Consider the following 27596-nt stretch of genomic DNA (forward strand, 5'->3'; position numbering starts at 1 on the left):
ATAATGTAGAATAATTTATGAGAACTGGGAAATTTGTCGACAGGGTTCTATATGCATCAAAACAAGTTACATTTTCACACCTTGACTGGCCTTGCCTAGGAGTTCACACCTTTGCTTAGAAGTGGTAAGTCCCTCTGCAGGCTCAGAGTGGAGGGTTTGTCTTGTCAATGCACGTGTTTGCCAATGTGTTTATGTGTGAGACCTCAACTGCAGGTTAATCATGCTGTGTGGGTCTTGCTCTCTTGCTCGCTCGAAACCGGGGTGGAAAATTACAGGCTGATTATCGTCACACACGAAACTGGTACAAGGAAGAAAGTCACAAACAAACAGCAACCACTTACCTCTACAAATGAACATTGACCTTATATGGTAAACTGAAGCTAGTGGTGCTGCAGTGGTGTCATTGAAGGTACTGACATGACATGCTAATTAGGATAATCAGTTTAACACACTAGTCAATATTTACTAGTTCAAGGGTGATATATACTGTATCGACATCACGGGGGGCCAGTATAAAAAAATAATAATGTATGCACTCACTAACTGTAAGTCGCTCTGGATAAGAGCGTCTGCTAAATGACTAAAATATAAACAAAAATATAAATGGAACCTTTCAGTTATTGTAGTGTAGTGGTGATATTGCCATCATCCTCCTAGAAACTGTGAGCAGTCAGCATGTATTGATACACCTAATGAATGTATGTACAGGGCATACGGTACCACAGGAGGTTGGAGGCTACTTAATTGGGGAGGAAGGGCTCGTGGTAATGGCTGGAGCGGAATAGTGGAATGGTATCAAATACATCAAACACATGGTTCCAAGTTTCCAAGTGTTTGATGCTGTTCCATTTGCTCCGTTCCAGCAATTATTATTAGAAGTCCTCCCCTACGGTATCATATGGAACCACCTAGTTAAATACAGGGCATACGGTACCACCTAGTTATATACAGGACATGCGGTACCACCTACTAAAATATAGGGCATATGGTGCCGCCTAGTTATATACAGGGCATACGGTACCACCTAGTTATATACAAGGCATATGGTACCACCTAGTTAATGTATATACAGGATATACATTACCACCTAGTTATATACAGGGCATATGGTACCACCTAGTTAATGTATATACAGGGCATACAGTACCACCTAGTTAATGTATATACAGGACATACGGTATCACCTAGTTATATACAGGGCATACAGTACCACCTAGTTATATATAGGGCATATGGTACCACCTAGTTAACATACATACAGGGCATACGGTACCACATAGTTATATACAGGGCATACGGTACCACCTAGTTATATACAGGTCATACGGTACCACCTAGTTAATGTATATACAGGAGATATGGTAACACCTAGTTATATACAGGGCATACAGTAGCACCTATTTATATAAAGGGCATATGGTACCACCTAGTTACAGTATATACAAGACATACGGTACCACCTAGTTATAAACAGGGCATACGGTTCCACCTAGGAAATGTATATACAGTTGAAGTCAGAAGTTTACATACACCTTGGCCAAATACATTTAAACTCAGTTTTTCACAATTCCTGACATTTAATCCTAGTAAAAATTCCCTGTCTTAGGTCAGTTAGGACCACCACTTTATTTTAAGAATGTGGAATGTCAGAATAATAGTAGAAATAATTATTTATTTCAGCTTTTATTTCTTTCATCACATTCCCAGTGGGTCAGAAGTTTACATACACTCAATTAGTATTTGGTAGCATTGCCTTTAAATTGTTTAACTTGGGTCAAACATTTTGGGTAGCCTTCCACAAGCTTCCCACAATAAGCTGGGTGAATTTTGGCCCATTCCTCCTGACAGAGCTGGTGTTACTGAATCAGGTTTGTAGGCCTCCTTGCTCGAACACGCTTTTTCAGTTCTGCCCACAAATGTTCTGTAGGTTTGAGGTCAGGGCTTTGTGATGGCCACTCCAATACCTTAACTTTGTTGTCCTTAAGCTATTTTGCCACAACTTTGGAAGTATGCTTGGTGTCATTGTCCATTTGGAAGACCCATTTGCGACCAAGCTTTAACTTCCTGACTGATGTCTTTAGATGTTGCTTCAATATATCCACAGACTTTTCCTTCCTCATGATGCCATCTATTTTGTGAAGTGCACCAGACCCTCCTCCAGCAAAGCACCCCCACAGCATGATGCTGCCACCCCCGTGCTTCATGGTTGGGATGGTGTTCTTCGGCTTGCAAGCAGCCCCCTTTTTCCTCCAAAGATAACGATGGTCATTATGGCCAAACAGTTCTATTTCTGTTTCATCAGACCAGAGGACATTTCTCCAAAAAGTACAAACTTTGTCCCCATGTGCAGTTGCAAACCCTAGTCTGGCTTTTTTATGGCGGTTTTGGAACAGTGGCTTCTTCCTTGCTGAGCGGCCTTTCAGGTTATGTCGATTTATAGGACTCGTTTTACTGTGGATATAGACACTTTTGTACCTCTTTCCTCCAGCATCTTCACAAGGTCCTTTGCTGTTGTTCTGGGATTGATTTGCACTTTTCGCACCAAAGTACGTTCATCTCTAGGAGACAGAACGCGTCTCCTTCCTGAGCGGTATGATGGATGCGTGGTCTCATGGTGTTTATACTTGCATACTATTGTTTGTACAGATGAACGTGGTACCTTCAGGCATTTGGAAATTGCTCCCAAGGATGAACCAGACTTGTGGAGGTCTACCATTTTTTTCTGAGGTCTTTGCTGCTTTCTTTTGATTTTCCCATGATGTCAAGCAAAGAGGCACTGAGTTTGAAGGTAGGCCTTGAAATACATCCACAGGTACACCTCCAATTGACTCAAATGATGTAAATTAGCCTATCAGAAGCTTCTAAAGCCATGACATCATTTTCTGGAATTTTCCAAGCTGTTTAAAGGCACAGTCAACTTAGTTTATGTGAACTTCTGACCCACTGGAATTGTGATACAGTGAATTATAAGTGAAATTATATGTCTGTAAACAATTGTTGGAAAAAATACTTGTGTCATGCACAAAGTAGATGTCCTAAACGACTTTCCAAAACTATAGTTTGTTAACAAAAAATGTGTGGAGTGGTTGAAAAACAAGTTTTAATGACTCCAACCTAAGTGTATGTAAACTTCCAACTTCAACTGCACATGGAATACCGAACCACCTAGTTACTTACAGGGCATACGGTACCACCTATTTATATACAGGGCATACAGTACCACCTAGTTATATACAGGGCATACGGTACCACCTAGTTATATACAGGACATACTGTAACACCTAGTTCATGTATATAAAGGGCACACGGTACCACCTAGTTACACGCAGGTCATACAGTACCACCTAGTTAATGTATATACAGGGGATATGGTATCACTTAGTTATATACAGGACATACGGCACCAATGAGTTAATGTAAATACAGGGCATATGGTACCACCTAGCAAATGTATATACAGGGCATACTTTACCACCTAGTAAATGTATATACAGGGCATATGGTACCACTTAGTTATATACCGGACATTCGGTACCACCTAGTTAATGTAAATACAGAGGATTTGGTATCACTTAGTTATATACAGGACATACGGTACCACCTAGTTAATGTATATACAGGGCATACAGTACCACCTAGTTAATGTATATACAGGGCATACAGTACCACCTAGTTAATGTATATACAGGGCATACAGTACCACCTAGTTATATACAGGGCATACAGTACCACCTAGTTATATACAGGGCATACAGTACCACCTAGTTATATACAGGGCATACAGTACCACCTAGTTATATACAGGGCATACGGTACCACCTAGTTATATACAGGGCATATGGTACCACCTAGTTAATGTATATACAGGGCATACAGTACCACCTAGTTATATACAGGGCATACAGTACCACCTAGATAATGTATATACAGGGCATACAGTACCACCTAGTTAAATACAGGGCATACGGTACCATCTAGTTAGTGTATAAACAGGGCATACGGTACCACCTAGTTAGTGTATAAACAGGGCATACGGTACCACCTAGTTAGTGTATAAACAGGGCATACAGTACCACCTAGTTATATACATGGCATATGGTACCACCTAGTTAGTGTATAAACAGGGCATACGGTACCACCTACTTAGTGTATAAACAGGGCATACGGTACCACCTAGTTAGTGTATAAACAGGGCATACGGTACCACGTAGTAAATGTATATACAGGGAATACGGTACCACCTAGTTATATACATGGCATATGGTACCACCTAGTTAGTGTGTAAACAGGGCATACGGTACCACCTAGTTATATACAGGGCATACAATACCACCTAGTTATATACAGGGCATACGGTACCACCTAGTTAATGTATATACAGGGCATACATTACCACCTAGTTATATACAGGGCATACAGTACCACCTAGTTAATGTATATACAGGGCATACAGTACCACCTAGTTATATACAGGGCATACGGTACCACCTAGTTAGTGTATAAACAGGGCATACGGTACCACCTAGTTAGTGTATAAACAGGGCATACGGTACCACCTAGTTAGTGTATAAACAGGGCATACGGTACCACCTAGTTAGTGTATAAACAGGGCATACGGTACCACGTAGTAAATGTATATACAGGGAATACGGTACCACCTAGTTATATACAGGGCAGATGGTACCACCTAGTTAGTGTATAAACAGGGCATACGGTACCACCTAGTTAGTGTATAAACAGGGCATACGGTACCACCTAGTTAGTGTATAAACAGGGCATACGGTACCACGTAGTAAATGTATATACAGGGAATACGGTACCACCTAGTTATATACAGGGCATACGGTTCCACTTAGTTAATGTATATACAGGGCATATGGTACCACCTAGTTATAAACAGGGCATACGGTACCACCTAGTTAATGTATGTACAGGGGATATGGCATCACTTAGTTATATACAGGACATACAGTACCACCTAGTTATATACAGGGCATACGGTACCAACTAGTTAATGTAAATACAGGGCATATGGTACCACCTAGTTATATACAGTGCATACGGTACTACCTAGTTATATACAGGTCATACGGTACCACCTAGTTATATACAGGACATACGCTACCACCTAGTTATATACAGGACATATGGTACCACCTAGTTATAAACAGGGCATGGGGTACCACCCAGTTAATATATATATACAGGGCATACGGTACCACCTAGTTATATACAGGGCATACGGTACCAACTAGTTGATTTATATACAGGACATACGGTACCACCTAGTTATATACACGGCATACATTACCACCTAGTTAGTGTATAAACAAGGCATACGGTACCACGTAGTAAATGTATATACAGGGAATACGGTACCACCTAGTGAATGTATAAACAGGGCATACGGTACCACCTAGTTCGTGTATAAACAGGGCATACGGTACCACGTAGCAAATTTATGTACAGGGAATACGGTACCACATAGTTATATACAGGGCATACGGTACCACTTAGTTAATGTACAGTGAGGGAAAAAAGTATTTGATCCCCTGCTGATTTTGTATGTTTGCCCACTGACAAAGAAATGATCAGTCTATAATTTTAATGGTAGGTTTATTTGAACAGTGAGAGACAGAATAACAACAATAAAATCCAGAAAAACACATGTCAAAAATTTTATAAATTGATTTGCATTTTAATGAGGGAAGTAAGTATTTGACCCCCTCTCAATCAGAAATATTTCTGGCTCCCAGGTGTCTTTTATACAGGTAACGAGCTGAGATTAGGAGCACAGAAGCAATCAATCAATCAGATTCCAAACTCTCCACCATGGCCAAGACCAAAGAGCTCTCCAAGGATGTCAGGGACAAGATTGCAGACCTACACAAGGCTGGAATGGGCTACAAGACCATCGCCAAGCAGCTTGGTGAGAAGGTGACAACAGTTGGTGCGATTATTCGCAAATGGAAGAAACACAAAATACCTGTCAATCTCCCTCGGCCTGGGACTCCATGCAAGATCTCACCTCGTGGAGTTGCAATGATTATGAGAACGGTGAGGAATCAGCCCAGAACTACACGGGAGGATCTTGTCAATGATCTCAAGGCAGCTGGGACCATAGTCACCAAGAAAACAATTGGTAACACACTATGCCGTGAAGGACTGAAATCCTGCAGCGCCCGCAAGGTCCCCCTGCTCAAGAAAGCACATATACAGGGACATCTGAAGTTTGCCAATGAACATCTGAATGATTCAGAGGAGAACTGGGTGAAAGTGTTGTGGTCAGATGAGACCAAAATGGAGCTCTTTGGCATCAACTCAACTCGCCGTGTTTGGAGGAGGAGGAATGCTGCCTATGACCCCAAGAACACCATCCCCAGACCTTAATCCCATAGAAAATCTGTGGAGGGAGCTGAAGGTTTGAGTTGCCAAACGTCAGCCTCAAAACCTTAATGACTTGGAGAAGATCTGCAAAGAGGAGTGGGACAAAATCCCTCCTGAGATGTGTGCAAACCTGGTGGCCAACTACAAGAAACGTCTGACCTCTGTGATTGCCAACAAGGGTTTTGCCACCAAGTACTAAGTCATGTTTTGCAGAGGGTTCAAATACTTATTTCCCTCATTAAAATGCAAATAAATGTATAACATTTTTGACATGCGTTTTTCTGGATTTTTTTGTTGTTATTCTGTCTCTCACTGTTCAAATTAACCTACCATTAAAATTATAGACTGATAATTTCTTTGTCAGTGGGCAAACGTACAAAATCAGCAGGGGATCAAATACTTTTTTCCCTCACTGTATATACAGGGCATACGGTACCACCTAGTAATATACAGGGCATATGGTACCACCTAGTTATATATAGGGCATAGACCGATTTCATAATGCCTCCTGGTCTGACAAACAGCGGTTTAGCTCTGCCATTTTCCACCGCAGATGTGGAAGGGCGACATAGGCCAATATGGTGGATTGAGACTCAGCCCTTGCAGAAAAACAGATATCTCTAGCTTAAACTGACAGATTTTAAGTATTTTTGTATTATGTTTCTAAGATTGACACGCCGGTGCATCATTTTAAACAACTTATTCACACTTGAATTGTTCTTTACTCAACATTGTGGGCTAGCTGTATGCATTACCAGGTATGTACTAGGCATATTTGCTATCTTTGGGGCAAATACTAAATTTCCAAAAGGACTCTGAATTATAGGAGAAGAGTGTTACAATAGCTAGTAACAAACACCCACTCCATCAAGTTAGGACTTCTACTACTTGTTCTATTGAGTAGAACAAACCATTGTATGTAATAGCTATTCACATTTTTTATGCCTATGCAAATTAAGAAATTATATTCAGATGAAACCAAAGAATAATTTCTCTGTACGGCAGACGACTGACTGACTAGTTATTTATTTGCTAAACTAGTTTGGAATTTAAGTGGAACCTACCCCTGATGCGCGGAGCTAAATGCTATAACACATTGCTACACCTCGTTTAGGGGTGGGTCAGGACTCACTCACTCAGTTTGTGACCGCTTGCAATATTGTATGTTTTGATAAATATGTAAATATATTGTCATATTGCCCTCTTTGGACCTCCTCTTTTATAAATGTTGGGTTTATTTTGTGTTTCATTTTGGAGTGTTCAGAATCAGTTAGCTAACACTCTAACCACATCCATACATGCTGAACATAATGGGCAGGCTCAAATCAATTATTTTCACATTGTCCTTTCCAGCACAGTTTTAGAAACAATGGTGGATGTGTACGCAGGCCAGCCCAGTACAGCTTGGCTCATAGCGTGAAAAGGGAATCGGTTTGATACAGCATCAGTGTAGCGTGTGATTTGGACGGAGTCAGGTGCAGGAGGGGTAAATCACAGAATAAATGGTTTATTCGGCAAATACAGCGGTAGGCAGCAATGCGTAAAACAACTACAGTGCGGTAATAACGGCGCACTGGAGAAAACAAAACACAAGGGTGAATATCCCGGCGACACAGTACATAAAGCTCCACCGAGCTATCGACACCTCCACATGAAACAATCACATACAAAGACATGGGGGGCAGAGGGAATACTTATACAGGGACTGATGAGGGGATATTAACCAGGTGTGTGTAAAAACAAGACAAAACAAATGGAATGATGAGATGAGGAGCGGCAGTGGCTAGAAGGCCTGTGACGACGAATGCCGAAGCCTGCCCGAACAAGGAGAGGAGGCAGCTTCGGAGGAGGTCGTGACAATCAGTCTAATATGTCAACCTGGTCTCAGAGCATTTTGTATTATTCTGTAAGTAAATACATTTTGTATGAATTAATTTGTGGATGTCCATCATCTATTTTGATTGATATGTTACGAATTACAATTTGTATGATATGTTATGAATTTACAAAAGTTATGACATGTTACGAATTCCAATTTGTTGTGGCTAACGTTAGCTAGGTGGGTAGCTGGCTAACGCTAATGTTAGCTAGCTGGCTAACGTTAGCTAGGCTATGGGTTAGGGTTAGGTGTTAGGGTTAAGGTTTGGAGTTATGTTAAAGAGTTAAGGTTAGGGTTAGGGGAAGGGTAGCTAACATGCTATATAGTTGCAAAGTAGCTAAAAAGTGGTAAGTAGTTTAAAATGCTGAAGTGTTCCGTGATGAGAATTTAACATGCAACTTTTGGGTTGCTAGACATTCACTTTATACGCCTGCATTTTTGCCTAAAGTAACATTTTCTCTTATGTAACCATACTAAACGTAACATATCATACTAATTTCAGTGCCCCGGATTTACTTTTACTATGTTATGTCTAGTCTATGAGACCAGGCAGAACCTATGCATCTGGGGAGGCACTTTTGATGTTGTTAACAGGATGCATCAACCTGCATGGACGGACCTTGTGGTCCTCTGTAGCTCAGCTGGTAGAGCACGGCGCTTGTAACGCCAAGGTAGTGGGTTCGATCCCCGGGACCACCCATACACAAAAATGTATACACGCATGACTGTAAGTTGCTTTGGATAAAAGTGTCTGCTAAATGGCATATTATTATTATCAATATTGAGTGGGCTGTGTTATTACACTGGTTGCTTCTCCTCCATGTCTGTTTTCTCAAACACCCACACAGCCCTAGAGCATCGCCCCTTAGCTTTACAACCATTTATTTTCTAATCCAAACAGCAAGAATAAAAAAAAGAGCTTCAGCAGAACACAATACGCTTGCCTTGTACCATGTGCGCTGGATCCCAGGGTACCTGTCTCTAGTCTTAAATCATGAGTTTGACAAGAGTAGAGGACTTTCAGTATAAAGCTAAAAATGTGATGATGTTGATGATTCAAAGTGCGTATTATTCAAAACACAAGATCATTACATTTAAAAAAAAATAACATTTTTAGTCATTTAGCAGACACTCTTATCCAGAGCGCCTTACAGTTAGTGAATACATTTTTTTTATTTTATACTGGCCCCCCGTGGGAATCAAACCCACAACCCTGCCGTTGCAAACACCATGCTCTATCAACTGAGCTACATCCCTGCCGGCCATTCCCTCCCCTACCCTGGACCAATTGTGCGCCACCCATGAGTCTCCCGGTCGCGGCCGGCTGCGACAGAGCCTGGATTCGAACCAGGATCTCTAGTGGCACAGTTAGCACTGCGATGCAGTGCCTTAGACCACTGCGCCACTCAATATTAGATGTTTACTGAAAATGCTCTATTTTGTTAACTTCTTACATGCAAAATTGTTTGGGACTGTATCAACAATGGACTAATAGACAAAATACTAAAATATGTTTTTTTGAGAAACATATCCCTTTAAGAAAAACTATTGCTTTAAGAAAATCAGTTGTTTTCTGATTCATCATGATTTGTATCAAAAATGCATTACATTTGTCATATATTTTCTAAGTATCTTTGTAGAAGGGGCACTGACTAACACATTTACAAGAATAAAAGTATTATTAACATTACATTTTAGAATGATTAAGCTAAGTTCACTCCCAGTCTGAGTACCTGACATCAGAGTACACACTCTCCTGTGGTGTCTCTCTCTTCTTTCTTCCTCTTTTAGTTTTCCTCTCAGAGAAATTCAATGCAGCATAATTCAATGTAACTCCATCTTGATCCTAAGGAGGAACATATTTTAGAAATATAGATAAATACTTGTCAGTTACTTGTTGTTCATATTACATTTTCAACCCATTAAAGGTTATGTTCACAGAAATACAAAACGTTTCTATGAGACAGTAGGCCACATATTGGTTGGAAAATATGATTACTGGCTCATTATTCATCACATAGAGTCGTTTTCAAGGGTTATCATGAGCTATTGAGGAATTTTAGCCAAAATTGGAATTGAACCATTTCACAATATAAATATACCTGTTCTCCCTGTAATCTGTCTTGTCTGCCAACCTGAGAGGCACCTACTGCTTCAATAGAAAAAGAAAAAGAAAATCAAATAAAGCGTTGCTGTCTGATGAAAAAATCTTATCTCCAAAACAGAAACTTTACAGGAAATTGAAAAAATTACCAGATTTTCCCATTAAAGAACATACAATTATGAAATTTCAGAAGCTTTTTTAAATACATTGTCATGGTCCTAGAGTCATGAAATGTTCAGAGTACATTGAGGTACTGCATTCAATAAATTAAAAAATAAATAAATGAAAACGGGCAAAAATTGAGTTACAAGGTTTTCATCAGAAGTGACTAAAAGTCAAGATAATTGTCCATAGCAATTGAAAACTACTGTAACTTCAGCATAGCAAAAGATATCTAGCATATTTTCATAGTCATATTGCTTACCTTTGCAATTTTCACAGACTTGCTCTTTACTTCTGGTGCAGGCAAGGAAGATGATCCCAATCCCACACAACACCAACGCCACTGCCAAACCTACAACAACCACTACCAGAGCCTTTTCTGAAACAAACATAAAAATGAATGTCACAAAGTATCTATCATCATTTTTACTCAAGAAAAATAGATAAAAATTGATAGCCAGATTTATGTTCATATATTGGCACTATAACAGAATGATGCACTATAAAACATTAGGACTACAGATGTAGGATCTTAATTAGATACGTTTTTTGTTGCTGATAACTTTCCTGCACAGCAGGAAATGCAAACTTGTGTTGTATTGGAGTTTTAAAAAGGCTTGTAAAGTTTGTAATTTCCAATTTGAAATTTCAGACTTCATTTGCCCTAACAAAAAATGTACTAATCCCTACTAAAATGTCCATTAATTATAATCCACATAATAATTCACATTTCCTGTTGCTGCAGGATAATTTTCCTCATGTACCAAACTGGCTCAAATTAAGATCCTACGCCTGTACACTTCAATTAACCTGATTCTACCTGACTCATTCCATTCCGTGTTAATGGCCAGGTCCAGTTTTGTTCCGTTGCCAAACAGGATCTCCCCACATGTGGCCACAGCACAGTAGTAAGTCCCAGCATCCAAGGGGCTGAGGTTGTTCTTGGAGAGGTTGTAGACACAGCTCTTTGTAGGAGAGGGAGTCTCAGGGCTCTTCTCACACTCATCTCTCCTGTTCCCAAGGGTGTAAATGACTCCTGGATGGGATTCTCCTGATCTGGCTCTGAACCAGTACACACTGTGTTCTCCTGTACAGGTCTCAGAGAGCACTGTACACTGCAGAGTCACATTTTCTCCTGGGTAGAATGGGTCAGACATTGGCCGCTGTACCACGGTCTTGTAATCAGACCTCTGGTGATTCTTACCTAAATGATACATTTATAGTTTCATGTATATCAATCTGAACCAACACTTTCTAAAATGCACATGAATGTATAAAACCACACAGACACATAGAAAACATATGAAGATGTAAGAACACTGAACAAAAAATAAAGGGCATTAATATCTTCTCATTACCTTTTAATACTAAAACAGTCCCATTGATAAAGTTGACTTCATAGTCTATCCTATGGACACAATAGTAAATGGCTTGATCCGTTGGTTCCATCTTTGAGATCGTGAGACGATATATCCCGTCAGCTTGAGCCTTCTCCACACTAAGATGTGAATTGTTCAATTCCTTGTGCAGATCAGGCCTTGACTGATTTTTCTGCATCCTTGCAACAACCTGAGGAATTTCCCCTGTTACGTGCTTGAACCAGAACATGTTTCCCTCATTGAATACTTGCTTCGAGAAAACACAGTAGAGAGTCACTGGGTCACCAATTTGAACCCCCTGAACTTGAACATGCCGCTGAACATTGTTGCATTGTGTCACATCTAAAAATGCAAAAAACAATTTAAAAGTTTAGGTTAATGAGAAGAACTAGGACTGAAGGACTGAAGAAAGCTCAACAGTATCAGAAAACCTATAAAGACAATTTCCCCCTCAATTTCTTACATTGTGAACTGAACATAATCACAATATGGATAGATAAGTCAAGGTAGGAATTGCAAAACTTACATATTGTACTGAAAAGTACCACAACAACCCTGATTCTGATCATCGTGGTGTGTAGCTCCAACTTCAGGTTAGTCCTCTGACTGGTGGATAAATGCTTGAAATAAGTATGGACCAATAAGCAGGTCTGATGTCAAAGACCTACCTGATAGGCTGTTGCAAAAAATCAAACACAATACTTCCTGTTACATTTTCCAACTTGCAACAGTGTTTTTGGTTACCCAAACACCTACAGTGTTTCATTTAGGCCACTATTCTGGTATTTGCTAAATTTGCTGCAACTTCTCAATGTATCTATTATATAGAGGCCTGCCACTCTTTCCTGAAGTGCTTTACAAGAGGGTAATGTCAAATGGGCTTCACTGCTATTTGTACAGCTTTCAGATAATGTTATGCCAAAGGTAGGCACTGCCAATAGTTTTGTGAAGGGGAATAGCCAACCAAAAGTTCTCAACTTTGTGAGCTCATTGTCCCTTTATTGTCCAGGTAATATAATAACCATGATGGCACAACAACAACCCTAGTGTTATCTTTTGTCAGAAATTACACCTAGTTAAAGGTAATTGTCTACCAAAAAAATCCTGCAGCAACAGTACATTTGAATTAGTATGTGGATTATAATTAATGGAGATTTCTTTAGGCGTTGATAATTATTTTGTAAGGGAAAATTAAGTCTGACATTTGTAAATAGAAATTACAAACTTCAGAAGCCTTTTTAAATCTCAAATACACTACAAGTAAAACATATCCTACATTGCAGGAAAGTTCTCCTGCAACAGGGTGATCAAATTAAGATCCTACATCTGTATGCTTGCCAGGCAACCAGGGCGGTGCAGTAAAGCTCAGTTTAGCAGTGTGAACAGGGTATAAGTGAAACTGCAGTGTGGTTATCTTGCATGAATTGCAAGAGGGAGTGTTGTCAAGTCCTTGAATGGAGACGGTACCATGTGGATATACAGTATGTACAGTGGCTTGTGAAAGTATTCACCCCCCTTGGCATTTTTCCTATTTTGTTGCCTTACAACCTGGTTTGTATCATTTGATTTACACAACATGCCTACCACTTTGAAGATGCAAAATATTTTTTATTGTGAAACAAAGAAGAAATATGACAAAAAAACAAGAAACTTGAGTGTGCATAACTATTCACCCTCCCCAAAGTCAATATTTTGTAGAGCCACCTTTTGCAGCAATTACAGATGCAAGTCTCTTGGGGTATGTCTCTATAAGCTTGGCACATCTAGCCACTGGGATTTCTACCCATTCTTCAAGGCAAAACTGCTCCAGCTCCTTCAAGTTGGATGGGTTCCGCTGGTGTACAGCAATTTTTAAGTCATACCACAGATTCTCAAATGGATTGAGGTCTGGGCTTTGACTAGGCCATTCCAATACATTTAAACATTTCCCCTTAAACCACTCGAGTATTGCTTTAGCAGTATGCTTAGGGTCATTGCCCTGCTGGAAGGTGAACCTCCGTCCCAGTCTCAAATCTCTGGAAGACTGAAACAGGTTTCCCTCAAGAATTTCCCTGTATTTAGCGCCATCCATCATTCCTTCAATTCTGACAAGCTTCCCAGTCCCTGCCGATGAAAAACTTCCCCACAGCATGATGCTGCCACCACCAAACTTCACTCTGGGGATGGTGTTCTCGGGGTGATGAGAGGTGTTGGGTTTGCGCCAGACATAGTGTTTTCCTTGATGGCCAAAAAGCTCAATTTTAGTCTCATCTGACCAGAGTTCCTTCTTTCATATATTTGGGGAGTCTCCCACATGCCTTTTGGTGAACACCAAAGGTGTTTGCTTATTTTTTTCTTTAAGCAATGGCTTTTTTTGGCCACTCTTCCGTAAAGCCCAGCTCTGTGGAGTGTACTGCTTAAAGTGGTCCTATGGACAGATACTCCAATCTCCGCTGTGGAGCTTTGTAGCACATTCAGGATTATCTTTGGTCTCTTTTTTTTTTTTTTTTTTTTTTTAGGGGGTAGATCAGCTTTAATATTTCAGATTGATTGTAACTTCCATCAATTTGTTGTCTGCATCACTTCCAATCACACATATGTTTTTTTTCTCGCAAATATATATATATATACAGTGAGGGAAAAAAGTATTTGATCCCCTGCTGATTTTGTACGTTTGCCCACTGACAAAGAAATGATCAGTCTATAATTTTAATGGTAGGTTTATTTGAACAGTGAGAGACAGAATAACAACAAAAAAATCCAGAAAAACACATGTCAAAAATTTTATAAATTGATTTGCATTTTAATGAGGGAAGTAAGTATTTGACCCCCTCTCAATCAATTTCTGGCTCCCAGGTGACTTTTATACAGGTAACGAGCTGAGATTAGGAGCACACTCTTAAAGGGAGTGCTCCTAATCTCACCTTGTTACCTGTATAAAAGACACCTGTCCACAGAAGCAATCAATCAATCAGATTCCAAACTCTCCACCATGGCCAAGACCAAAGAGCTCTCCAAGGATATCAGGGACAAGATTGTAGACCTACACAAGGCTGGAATGGGCTACAAGACCATCGCCAAGCAGCTTGGTGAGAAGGTGACAACAGTTGGTGCGATTATTTGCAAATGGAAGAAACACAAAATAACTGTTAATCTCCCTCGGCCTGGGACTCCATGCAAGATCTCACCTCGTGGAGTTGCAATGATCATGACAACGGTGAGGAATCAGCCCAGAACTACACGGGAGGATCTTGTCAATGATCTCAAGGCAGCTGGGACCATAGTCACCAAGAAAACAATTGGTAACACACTATGCCGTGAAGGACTGAAATCCTGCAGCGCCCGCAAGGTCCCCCTGCTCAAGAAAGCACATATACAGGGCCGTCTGAAGTTTGCCAATGAACATCTGAATGATTCAGAGGAGAACTGGGTGAAAGTGTTGTGGTCAGATGAGACCAAAATGGAGCTCTTTGGCATCAACTCAACTCGCCGTGTTTGGAGGAGGAGGAATGCTGCCTATGACCCCAAGAACACCATCCCCACAGTCAAACATGGAGGTGGAAACATTATGCTTTGGGGGTGTTTTTCTGCTAAGGGCACAGGACAACTTCACCGCATCAAAGGGACGATGGACGGGGCCATGTACCGTCAAATCTTTGGTGAGAACCTCCTTCCCTCAGCCAGGGCATTGAAAATGGGTCGTGGATGGGTATTCCAGCATGACAATGACCCAAAACACACAGCCACGGCAACAAAGGAGTGGCTAAAGAAGAATCACATTAAGGTCCTTGAGTGGCCTAGCCAGTCTCCAGACCTTAATCCCATAGAAAATCTTTGGAGGGAGCTGAAGGTTCGAGTTGCCAAACGTTAGCCTCGAAACCTTAATGACTTGGAGAAGATCTGCAAAGAGGAGTGGAACAAAATCCCTCCTGAGATGTGTGCAAACCGGATGGCAAACTACAAGAAACGTCTGACTTCTGTGATTGCCAACAAGGGTTTTGCCACCAAGTACTAAGTCATGTTTTGCAGAGGGGTCAAATACTTATTTCCCTCATTAAAATGCAAATCAATTTATATTATTTTTGACATACGTTTTTCTGGATTTTTTTGTTGTTATTCTGTCTCTCACTGTTCAAATAAACCTACCATTAAAATTATAGACTGATCATATATTTGTCAGTGGGCAAACTTACAAAATCAGCAGGGGATCAAATACTTTTTTCCCTCACTGTATTTTGCAATCTATATAGAAAGTCTGTCAATCCTTTGGTCCTTAAATGAAACTGGTATACTTTTTTATTTATCCCAATTTTCTTTAACCAATTATATTCTTTAATGCAAGGCCGACAGACAAGTTCGTTACTTTTTCCCCCTTCCACTTTCCTTTTCCATTTTTGCGGTAATGCTACAATTATTTGGTTGTAATTTTGTGTAGAGCAGACATTTCCATATGTTTTTCTTAGCTGCATGTGAGACATAACTCCACCAGTCCTACCTATATTATCATTTACGAAGATTATAAAAAAATAAAATAATGTTGTCAAAAAAAAAGTTTTTTTAATCAATTAGTATATTTCAGTTTAACCACAAAATTTGTTGCTTTATTTGTTCTGTCGTTTCTGGAGGATTCAATTGAAATTGCAACCAACTTTCTATGGCTTGTTTTAGAAAAAGTGATATTTGGGAGATATTTAACTTAAAGTGAGAGGTTGTAATCTGAATTAAGGGAAGAAGGCCATTCTTGAACATTGGGTGAGAGAATCTTACTAATTTGCTAGAGAACCAGTTTGGATTTAAGTATAACTTTTGTATGACTGAAGCTTTTAGTGATAGGTCTAATGCTTTAATATTTTATAATTTCTGTCCTCCGAATTCATATTCATTATATAAATAGGTCCATTTAATTTTGTCTGGCTTGCCGTTCCAAATAAAATAGAATATTTTTTTCGCATATAATTTAAAAAACTGTTCGCTAGGCGTAGGCAAGACCATAAGCAAATAGGTAAACTGGGATAATACTAAAGAGTTAATCAGGGTGATTTTTCCACAAATTGACCTTTCCATTGTAGCAATATCTTATCTATGTTTGCTAACTTTCTATTAAAATGTATTGGAGTGAGATCATTTATTTCATTTGGGATATGTATTCCGAGTATATCCACATCACCATCAGACCATTTTATTGGTAAACTACATGGTAATGTAAAAATTGTATTTTTTAGTGATCCAATACGTAATATAGTACATTTATCATAATTTGGTTGTAATCCAGAGAGGTTAGAAAATGTATCTAGATCCTCTATGAGGCTGTGGAGGGATTCAAGTTGTGGATTTAAAAGAAAACATGAATCATCAGCGTACAATGACACCTTTGTTTTAAAGCCCTGGATTTCTAATCCCTTTATATTATTGCTGGATCTGATTTTAATAGCTAACATCTCGATGGCAATAATAAATAGATATGCCGATAGTGGACAACCTTGTTTCACTCCTCTTGAGAGTTTAAAACTTTCAGAGAAATAGCCATTATTTACTATTTTACACCTAGGGTTACTATACATGATTTTAACCCAATTTATAAGAGATTGTCCAAAATTGAAATGCTCCAGGCATTTATATATAAACACCAAGTCGAACTTTATCAAATGCCTTTTCGAAGTCTGCTATGAATAGTAGGCCTGGTTTCCCAGATTTTTCATAGTGTTCTATTGTTTCCAGTACTTGCCTTATATTATCTCCAATGTATCGCCCATGTAAAAAACCTGTCTGATTAGAATGAATAATGTCCGACAATACCTTTTTAATTCTATGCGCTATACATTTTGCTAGAATTTTTGCATCACAACACTGAAGTGGAAAGGGGCCTCCAATTTATTTAATGGACTGGATCTTTATGTTTTCCACTTGTATCCTGTTTCAGTAATAATGAAATCAGACCTACTAATTGAGTGTCTGATAATCTAGCATTTACATAGGAGTGGTTAAAACATGCTAATAACGTTCCTCTGAGTATAACAAAAAAGGTTTAGCATACCTCGACTGGTATGCCATCCAACCCTGGAGTTTTCCCGGACTTAAAGTCTTTAATTGCATCCAGAAGTTCCTCCTCTGTAATTTCACCTTCACATGAGGCTTTCTGTATGGCTGTTAATTTTACATTATCAATAGAAAATAAAAAGTATTTAATACACTGCCGATTTTTATCATAGGTACACTTCAACTGTTTTTTAAGTAAATAATTAGCATTTTATTGCATGACATAAGTATTTGATACATCAGAAAAGCAGAACTTAATATTTGGTACAGAAACCTTTGTTTGCAATTACAGAGATCATACGTTTCCTGTAGGTCTTGACCAGGTTTGCACACACTGCAGCAGGGATTTTGGCCCACTCCTCCATACAGACCTTCTCCAGATCCTTCAGTTTTCGGGGCTGTTGCTGGGCAATACGGACTTTCAGCTCCCTCCAAAGATTTTCTATTGGGTTCAGGTCTGGAGACTGGCTAGGCCACTCCAGGACCTTGAAATGATTCTTACGAAGCCACTCCTTCGTTGCCCTGGCTGTGTGTTTGGGATCATTGTCATGCTGAAAGACCCAGCCACGTTTCATCTTCAATGCCCTTGCTGATGGAAGGAGGTTTTCACTCAAAATCTCACGATACATGGCCCAATTCATTCTTTCCTTTACACGGATCAGTCGTCCTGGTCCCTTTGCAGAAAAACAGCCCCAAAGCATGATGTTTCCACCCCCATGCTTCACAGTAGGTATGGTGTTCTTTGGATGCAACTCAGCATTCTTTGTCCTCCAAACACGACGAGTTGAGTTTTTACCAAAAAGTTCTATTTTGGTTTCATCTGACCATATGACATTCTCCCAATCCTCTTCTGGATCATCCAAATGCACTCTAGCAAACTTCAGACGGGCCTAGACATGTACTGGCTTAAGCAGGGGGACACGTCTGGCACTGCAGGATTTGAGTCCCTGGCGGCATAGTGTGTTTCTGATGGTAGGCTTTGTTACTTTGGTCCCAGCTCTCTGCAGGTCATTCACTAGGTCCCCCCGTGTGGTTCTGGGATTTTTGCTCACCGTTCTTGTGATCATTTTGACCCCACGGGTTGAGTTCTTGCGTGGAGCCCCAGATCGAGGGAGATTATCAGTGGTCTTGTATGTCTTCCATTTCCTAATAATTGCTCCCACAGTTGATTTCTTCAAACCAAGCTGCTTACCTATTGCAGATTCAGTCTTCCCAGCCTGGTGTAGGTCTACAATTTTGTTTCTGGTGTCCTTTGACAGCTCTTTGGTCTTGGCCATAGTGGAGTTTGGAGTGTGACTGTTTGAGGTTGTGGACAGGTGTCTTTTATACTGATAACAAGTTCAAACAGGTGTCATTAACACAGGTAACGAGTGGAGGACAGAGGAGCCTCTTAAAGAAGAAGTTACAGGTCTGTGAGAGCCAGAAATCTTGCTTGTTTGTAGGTGAACAAATACTTATTTTCCACCATAATTTGCAAATAAATTAATTAAAAATCCTACAATGTGATTTTCTGGATTTTTTTTTCTCCATTTGTCTGTCATAGTTGACATGTACCTATGATGAAAATTACAGGCCTCTCTCATCTTTTTAAGTGGGAGAACTTGCACAATTGGTGGCTGACTAAATACTTTTTTCCCCCACTGTAACTCCAACAATAATATAATATGTTGTCATAAATTACACATATAATGGAAGCACATAAATAAAGGTTAAAGCTGCAGTCTGGAAAAAACAACAAACTGACCACCCCATCACTTGTTTTGGTAAACAGATGAGGGATGGGGCTGGAGAAATGCAACCACTTTCAGATTCATAGACAGAGCTATGGATGCAAGGACTGACCATCCATGAGATCAAAATAATAGTTTAACAATGTTTTGAGGCTATACATTCTTTGTTTACAATTACATTCAATCAAACATTTCAATTAAATTAAATTCAATACATCTTTATTTTTCTTAGGGCCAGATAAGAATTTTGAGGCTCATTGCCTGCATTCTCAATGTCTGTAAGAGGAACAGCTTGTGGTTTTAATGGGGTTAAATAGGGTAAACATTCTAACACCCTTTTCACATTATCATTCCGACCTGAACCCTACTGTGGGCTAGAATGTTTTATTTATCCATTGCGCTTTCAATAACTTTACAACATAGTTTAATCAACTATGCTGTCCAGGCAACCCTGCCAGTGTAGTAAAGCTTGGCTCAGTAGGGTGAATACGGTCACAGTAAACCAGCAGTATGGGTTCCCTATATCTGCAATTTACTGAAAAGGGGCCTAAATCTGGGTTGCATGGATTGTATGATTGAGTGTTGTAAGGTTCTTGAATGGAGATTACATCATGTGGATGTACAGTATGTAGTATGTACTTCATGTATTAGGGTCCTTTGATCACTGATGGTAAGATACTGCATATGGGATATGGTTGTCTTTCGTGATATGATTATGACATGATATTTTTGTTTTTTTCATGCCACTTGGGAACAATCATTTATTGCTGAAATGTGTTTTAATACAGTACCTTATGAAGCAAAATATACTGTAAATAAACAGATTGCTAAGCTACAATTTGAACTCAAGAAATGCTGTTGTATTAAACAAATAACTAAGTTTGCTTCATTTAACATTGTCTCCTAAAACAACAAATATTTGTACTTGACACTTTAAAAAAAAGAAAAAAAAAGTGATAAAATAATATATGAATGCAAATAGAGTATAGTAACGGTTTGACATAGTCTTAGATAGTTAGGAAAACACTGCTCTTACCCTATGATACAACTATAAATCAGTATAAAACATAAGTAGCCTATGAACTATGTTGATTTAAATATAACATTTAACATTTTAGTCATTTAGCAGACGCTCTTATCCAGAGCGACTTACAGTTAGTGAGTGCATACATTTTCACACTGGTCCCTCGTGGGAAACGAACCCACAACTCTGGCGTTGCAAGCACCATGCTCTACCAACTGAGCTACACAGGACTTTGTGAGGCAAAACATGTTGTTACAGATGTAGGATCTTAATTTGATCACTCTTTTGTTGCTCAGAATTTTCCTGCTACGCTTTGTGATTTACATACATTCACTAAAAACCCACACTAACACACGGTTATGTTAAAAGTATTGCACTTTTCATGTAGCCTATTTTGTCCAGCTAATAGCCTATCAAGCAACATTATGGACTAAACGCTCAAATCCTGTTGGTGCATGATTAATTTGCCATGGCAATACTGGTCAAATTAAGATCCTATATCTGTATGTTTGCTCGGGTATTGACAGTTATACACTAGCTATTCAAAAATAGATTTTGGGCCAAAATTCATTACTCTTTAGTGAAACAAAGTTCAGTCCCAGTCTGAACATCTGACATCAGAGTACACACTCTCCTGTGGTGACTCTCTCTTCTTTCCTCCTCTTTTAGTTTTCCTCTCAGAGAAATTCAATGCAGCATAATTCAACATATCTGCATCTTGATCATGTGAATAATCATATTTTCATCAAACGGTTATACAATATTAAACCATAACGGGATACATAGTCCTAAAAAAATAGCACGAGATAGAGTAGTAATCAATGTAGGAAATATCTCATTACAAAAAAAATGCTGTGTTACATTTCTGGACAATATTGATTAGACAACTTTGCTGTGTTTACCTGGCTTCTTGATTCTCTAGTTGAGTTATCATGTCCGATATGCTGAGAAGCACCCACTGTTTCCATGGATAAAAACAAAGCATAAAAATTACTAAAAACTCCCAAAAGGATATTAGCCTAACAATTTTAGATACTTCTCTACAATTTGCTAAGTTGAACAGCTCACCTTTACAATGTTCACAAACTGGTCTAGTATGTCTGGTGCAGATGAGGATAATGATCCCAATCACACAGACAGCCGAGGTCACACCCAGAGCAATGATTACAGGCTCTGTTGCTTTTTCGGGAAAGGAAAAAAACAAGATCATAGTTTTGGCATACTTATGTAAAATAAAGTTATATTCTGTTCATTCGGAAAGTATTCAGACCGCTTGACTTTTTCCACATTTTGTTATGGTACAGCCTTATTCTAAAATGGATTAAATAAATAAAAAATCCTCATCAATCTACACAAAATACCCCATAATGACGAAGCAAAAACTGGTTTTTAGACATGTATTAAAAATAAAAAACAGAAATACCTTATTGACATAAATATTCAGACCCTTTGCTAAGCTCAGGTACATCCTGTTTCCATTGATCATCCTTTAGATGTTTCTACAACTTGATTGGAGTACACCTTTGGTAAATACAATTGATTGGACATGATTTGGAAAGGCACACACCTGTCTATATGAGGTCCCACTGTTGACAGTGCATGTCAGAGCAAAAACCAAGCCATGAGGTTGAAGGAATTGTCCGTAGAGCTCCAAGACAGGATTGTGTCGAGGCACAGATCTAGGGAAGGGTACCAAAACATTTCCACAGCATTGAAGGTCCCCAAGAACACAGTCGCCTCCATCATTCTTAAATGGAAGAAGTTTGGAGCCACCAAGACTCCTCCGAGAACTGGCCGCCCGGCCAAACTGAGCAATCGGGGGAGAGGGGCCTTGGTCAGGGAGGTGACCAAGAACCCGATGGTCACTCTGACAAAGCTCCAGAGTTCCTCTGTGGAGATAGGAGAACCTTCCAGAAGGACAACCATCTCTGCAGCACTCCACCAATCAGGCCTTTATGGTAGAGTGGTCAGACGGAAGCCACTCCTCAGTAAAAGGCACATGACAGCCCGCTTGGAGTTCGACAAAAGGCACCTAAAGGACTCTCAGACCATGAGAAACAAGATTCTCTGGTCTGATGAAACCAAGATTGAACTCTTTGGCCTAAATGCCAAGCGTAATGTCTGGAGGAATCCTGGCACCATCTCTATGGTGAAGCATGGTGGTGGGAGCATCATGCTGTGGGGATATTTTTCAGCGCCAGGGACTGGGAGAATAGTCAGGATCGAGGGAAAGATGAAAGGAGTAAAGTACAGAGAGATCCTTGATAAAAACCTGCTCCAGAGCACTCAGGACCTCAGACTGGGGCGAAGGTTCTACAGGACAACGACCCTAAGCACACAGTCAAGACAACACAGGAGTGGCTTCAGGACAAGTCTCTGAATGTCCTTGAGTGACCCAGCCAGAGCCCGGACTTGAACCCGATCGAACATCTCTGGAGAGACCTGAAAATGGCTGTGCAGTGACGCTCCCCATCCAACCTGACAGAGCTTGAGAGGATCTGCAGAGAAGAATGGGAGAAACTCCCCAAATACACGTGTGCCAAGCTTGTAGCATCATACCCAAGAAGACTCAATGCTGTAATCACTGCCAAAGGTTTTTCAACAAAGTACTGAATAAAGGGTCTGAATACTTATGTAAATGATATTTCAGTTCTTACATTTTTAGAAATCTGCAATAATTTCTAAAAACCTGTTTTTGCTTTGTCATTATGGGGTATTGTGTGTATTGATGAGGGGGAAAAAAAACAATTTAATCAATTTTAGAATAAGGCTTTAGAATGACAAAATGTGGAAAAAGTCAAGGGGTCTGAATACTTTCCGAATGCACTGTATATGTTTTTTTAAGTGTACAACCTCAAGAACTGATGATATTCAACCTTTAATGATGGCTTCAGTTGTTAAGAATGTTTTAGATTATAGATATGTACATACATACTACCTACCAATATTCAGGTTTGTCCGTTGCCCGACAGGATCTCCCCACATCAGAGGGGCTGAGGTTGTTTTTGGAGAGGCTGTAGACACAGCTCTTTGTAGGAGATGGAATCTCAGGGCTCTTCTCACACTCATCACTCCTGTTCCCATGGGTGTAAATTACTCCTGGATGGGATTCTCCTGATCTGGCTCTGAACCAGTACACACCAGTGGCGGTCGGTGCCATTTCAGATGAGGGAGGATGATTTTTACATTTTTATGAACATGGCCTTATTTCTTTTACATCATATTGTATTTTCCCTGTACCCATCATGAGGTTGCTACAACCTAGCCTGTTAATGAAAGTTTACAACGTAGGTGCACAAGTCGAGAACATTTTGAGTAATCAAGGTGACAGACAGTGGCACATTCGATACTGCCTTGCACACTCTTGCATGCATCTAGCTGATCTAGGGTGTAAGAATTAGTCCAATAGTTGGAAACGAGAGTTTCTATTGGACAAATTCAGGTATGTTTATCCCCGTTTCGATCGGTTTGCTTCCGTTTAAGAATTTATTTTCAACAGAATCGGCGCAATGAATACACTCCTGATCACATGCAAACACAGTTCACTTTTATAGCAGCCACATACAAACAGCTCGTTGTATATATAATTCCTTCTCGCATCTATCTACACGCTCTCCTCTTCTCACCTTTTCCTTCACTTGTGGACTTCAATGCACAACACATCAGCTGTCTGTGACCAGTTGAAAAAACCTTTCCAAGCCAAACCTCCATATCATGACCGCTAACCGCTACACAGAGCCTACATCTTTGTCACGTCATAGTCAACATAGCTACTAGAACTAACACGTTAGTAGTCAGCAGCAAGCAGTTTAGCAGTTAAACCGGCGGGCCCCGGTGGCAATACATTTATAAAACCAAAAGCTTACCTTGACTTGGAAGAGTTCCAGTGTTGGATAGCCATAGCCAGCTAGCTAACATAGCATCCCTCTGTTTGAGCTGGGTGTTTGAGTAGGCTAAACTAGCTCGCTGCATTTGACGCTAGCTAAGTAAGTGATAGAGAAAGTGGTAAAAATACATACAACGAAACATAGCTCTATCTCTCTCTCTCTCCTTCTCTCTCGCTTCTCCTTAATTTTGGAAGAAATTAATTTGTTCAAAATTGTTCAACTATTGTTTTTCTCTCTCTCACTGGCCTCTGCACCACAGTGTGGTAGTGTGACCTCTTAAAAGTTTTCATTCTCTAATGTATCACATGCTTCACAAAGATTTTAAGCGTTAAGTTTTGTCAGCTAAATGTTTACATTACTAAGGGTTTTTCTTTTGTAATAACACATATGTGTATGCTACTATTGGCATTCAAACAATCAACACAAGACAGTGAGTACAAAGGGAGCTGTGTGAATAACATGGAAATGTACTAATGTTAATAGTATTTAGGTACTATGATTACCTTTGAATAGTAAAAGAGTACCATTGATAAAGTTGACTTCATAGACTGTCCTAACTGCACAATAGTACACAGCTTCTTCCGTTGGGTCCATGTTTGTAAAAGCAAGTCGATACATCCTGTCAGCATCAACTTTCTCCACATTGAAACGTGAATGGTTGATTCCTTGTACCATACAGGCCTATCATCTTATGTCATTGTAACAATACCTTGAGGCTTTTGCCATTTGTTTGTACCAGAACATATACATTTCCATTTTAGTCATTTAGCTGACACACTTATCCAGAGCGACTTAGAGTTAGTGTATTCATTTTAAGATAGCCAGGTGGGACAACCACTTATCACAGGCATAATAAGTACACTTTTCCACAATAAAGTAGTTATCAGCAAAGTCAGTGCTAGAAAGGGGGGATTCAGGAACGTTTAATTGTTTTATTTATTTATTTATTTTGGGGGGGGCGAGGTGAGGGGTCGAGGTGAGGAGGGGGATTATTTAAGATAGAGGTAGGGTTTCAGGTTCCGTCGGTAGATGGGCAGGGACTCTGCTGTCCTAGCTTCAGGGTTGAACCTGGTTCTACCATTGGGCCAGGACAGAGAAGAGCTTGGACTGGGCTGAGCGGTAGCTGTCCTCTTGTGGGGGTGGGAGGGCCAGGAGACCATGCTCTTGCAGTGGTTGCAGAGAATTGTTTGCAGAGAATTACAGGGTGTTGTCAAGGTTCTTTGCACTCTTGGAGGGCGACACTGTGGAGATGTCAACCGTGATGGAGAGGTCTTTGAGCGGGTAGGCCTACCCCGGGATGAAGAGCAGCTCCGTCTTGTCTAGGTTGAGCTTTAGGTGGTGGGCCGACATCCAAACTGAGATATCTGCCAGGCACGCAGAGATGCGTGTCACCACCTGGGTGTCAGAAGGGGGGAAGGAAAAAAAGTAGTTGAGTGTCATCTGCATAGCAATGATAGGAGAGACCATGTGAAGATATGACGGTCAAGTGACTTGGTGTATAGAAGAAGAGAGGGCCTAAAACTGAGCCCTGCGGGACACCAGTATTGAGAGTGCGTGATGCAGACACAGAGTCTCTCCATGTCACCTGGTAGGAGCGGCCTGCCAGGTAGGATGTAATACAAGAGATGTGTATGTTACTTGAACTCTGTGAAGCATTAATTTGTTCTGCAATCTGAGGTGCAGTTAATTGCCGATTTCTGAGGCTGGTAACTCTAATGAACTTATCCTGTGGCAGTCCTCATGAGAGCCAGTTTCATCATAGCGCTTGATGGTTTTTGCGACTGCACGTCAAGAAACTTTAAAAGTTCTTGAAATGTAATGTATTGACTGACCTTCATGTCTTTCTTTCTCTTTGCTTATTTGAGATTTTCTTGCCATAATATGGACTTGGTCTTTTACCAAATAGGGCTATCTTCTGTATGCCACCCCTACCTTGTCACAACACAACTGATTGGCTCAAACACATTAAGAAGGAAAGCAATTCCACAAATTAACTTTTAACAAGGCACACCTGTTAATTAAAATGCATTCCAGGTGACTAACTCATGAAGCTGGTTGAGAAAATGCCAAGAGTGTGCAAAGCTGTCATCAAGGCAAAGGGTGGCTATTTGAAGAATCTCAAATATAAAATATATTTTGATTTGTTTAACACTTTTTTGGTTACTACGTGATTCCATATGTGCTATTTCATAGTTTTGATGTCTTCCCTATTATTCTACAATGTAGAAAATAGCACAAATAAAGAAAAACCCTTGAATGAGTTGGTGTGTGCAAACTTTTGACTGGTACTGTATATAGGCAGGTCTAAACTCACAGACCTATTTGATAGGCCGGAGAAAAGAATCATGCAACACTTCCTGTAAAATGTTCCAACCAACAACCTTGTTGGTTACCTAAACACACAGTGTTTCCTTTAGGCCAATATTTTTTATTGTGATAAATCAACTGTACTTGTCAATATATAAATTATGTAGGTTACATGGCCTAAATGTTTACTGAGGTATTTGACAATATGTGACCGACCGGTCTTATGATTTTTTTTTTTGAAATGGTGTTGTTTACATTGGATAAAAGAAGAGACTCTAGAAAATGGTATATCATACACATTTACATTTACATCATTTAGCAGACGCTCTTATCCAGAGCGACTTACAAAATGGTGCATTCACCATATGATAGCCAGTGGGACAACCACTTTTTCTTCTTTTTTTTATGGGGGGGGTAGAAGGATTACTTTATACTATTCCAGGTATTCCTTAAAGAGGTAGGGTTTCAAGTGTCTCCGGAAGGTGGTCAGTGACTCCGCTGTCCTGGCATCATGGGGGAGCTTGTTCCACCATTGGGGTACCAGATCAGCGAATAGCTTTGACTGGGCTGAGCGGGAACTGTGCTTCCGTAGAGGTAGGGGAGCTAGCAGGCCAGAGGTGGATGAACGTAGTGCCCTCGTTTGGGTGTAGGGTCTGATCAGAGCCTGAAGGTAAGGAGGTGCCGTTCCCGTCACAGCTCCGTATGCAAGCACCATGGTCTTG

General features: G+C 40.0%; 1 protein-coding gene, 1 long non-coding RNA gene and 1 pseudogene across 2 annotated transcripts; all 3 read right to left on the minus strand.

Annotated features, from left to right (window-relative positions):
* Window positions 1-9870: 9870 nt before the first annotated feature.
* LOC121546207 lies at window positions 9871-10909 on the minus strand. The gene is made up of 3 exons (XR_005996344.2): window positions 10795-10909; window positions 10369-10418; window positions 9871-10112 (listed from the first exon to the last, which is right to left on the minus strand). It is a non-coding gene; the product is annotated as an uncharacterized LOC121546207 (long non-coding RNA).
* A 396-nt stretch (window positions 10910-11305) lies between these two features.
* On the minus strand, window positions 11306-12498 carry LOC121538182. Its single transcript, XM_041845997.1, has 3 exons — window positions 12438-12498; window positions 11891-12253; window positions 11306-11736 (listed from the first exon to the last, which is right to left on the minus strand). Exons 1-3 carry the CDS (start codon window positions 12478-12480, stop codon window positions 11306-11308), a joined length of 837 nt encoding a protein of 278 aa, XP_041701931.1. The 5' UTR covers window positions 12481-12498.
* An 11120-nt stretch (window positions 12499-23618) lies between these two features.
* LOC121538192 overlaps window positions 23619-27596 on the minus strand; it is a 67017-nt pseudogene continuing 63039 nt past the window's right edge.

The sequence above is a fragment of the Coregonus clupeaformis genome, chromosome 3 (assembly GCF_020615455.1).
Source record: "Coregonus clupeaformis isolate EN_2021a chromosome 3, ASM2061545v1, whole genome shotgun sequence".
In the NCBI taxonomy this organism is placed as follows: Eukaryota; Metazoa; Chordata; class Actinopteri; order Salmoniformes; family Salmonidae; genus Coregonus; species Coregonus clupeaformis.

Excerpts from the sequence above, each read along its gene's own strand:
- LOC121538182 (XM_041845997.1), bottom strand. The coding sequence starts at position 12,480 with ATGATCAGAATCAGGGTTGTTGTGGTACTTTTCAGTACAATAT. Across the intron at positions 12,254-12,437 it reads GGTACTTTTCAGTACAATAT|ATGTGACACAATGCAACAAT; the intron begins GTAAGTTTTGCA and ends TTGCATTTTTAG. Across the intron at positions 11,737-11,890 it reads GACTGTTTTAGTATTAAAAG|GTAAGAATCACCAGAGGTCT; the intron begins GTAATGAGAAGA and ends TGTATCATTTAG.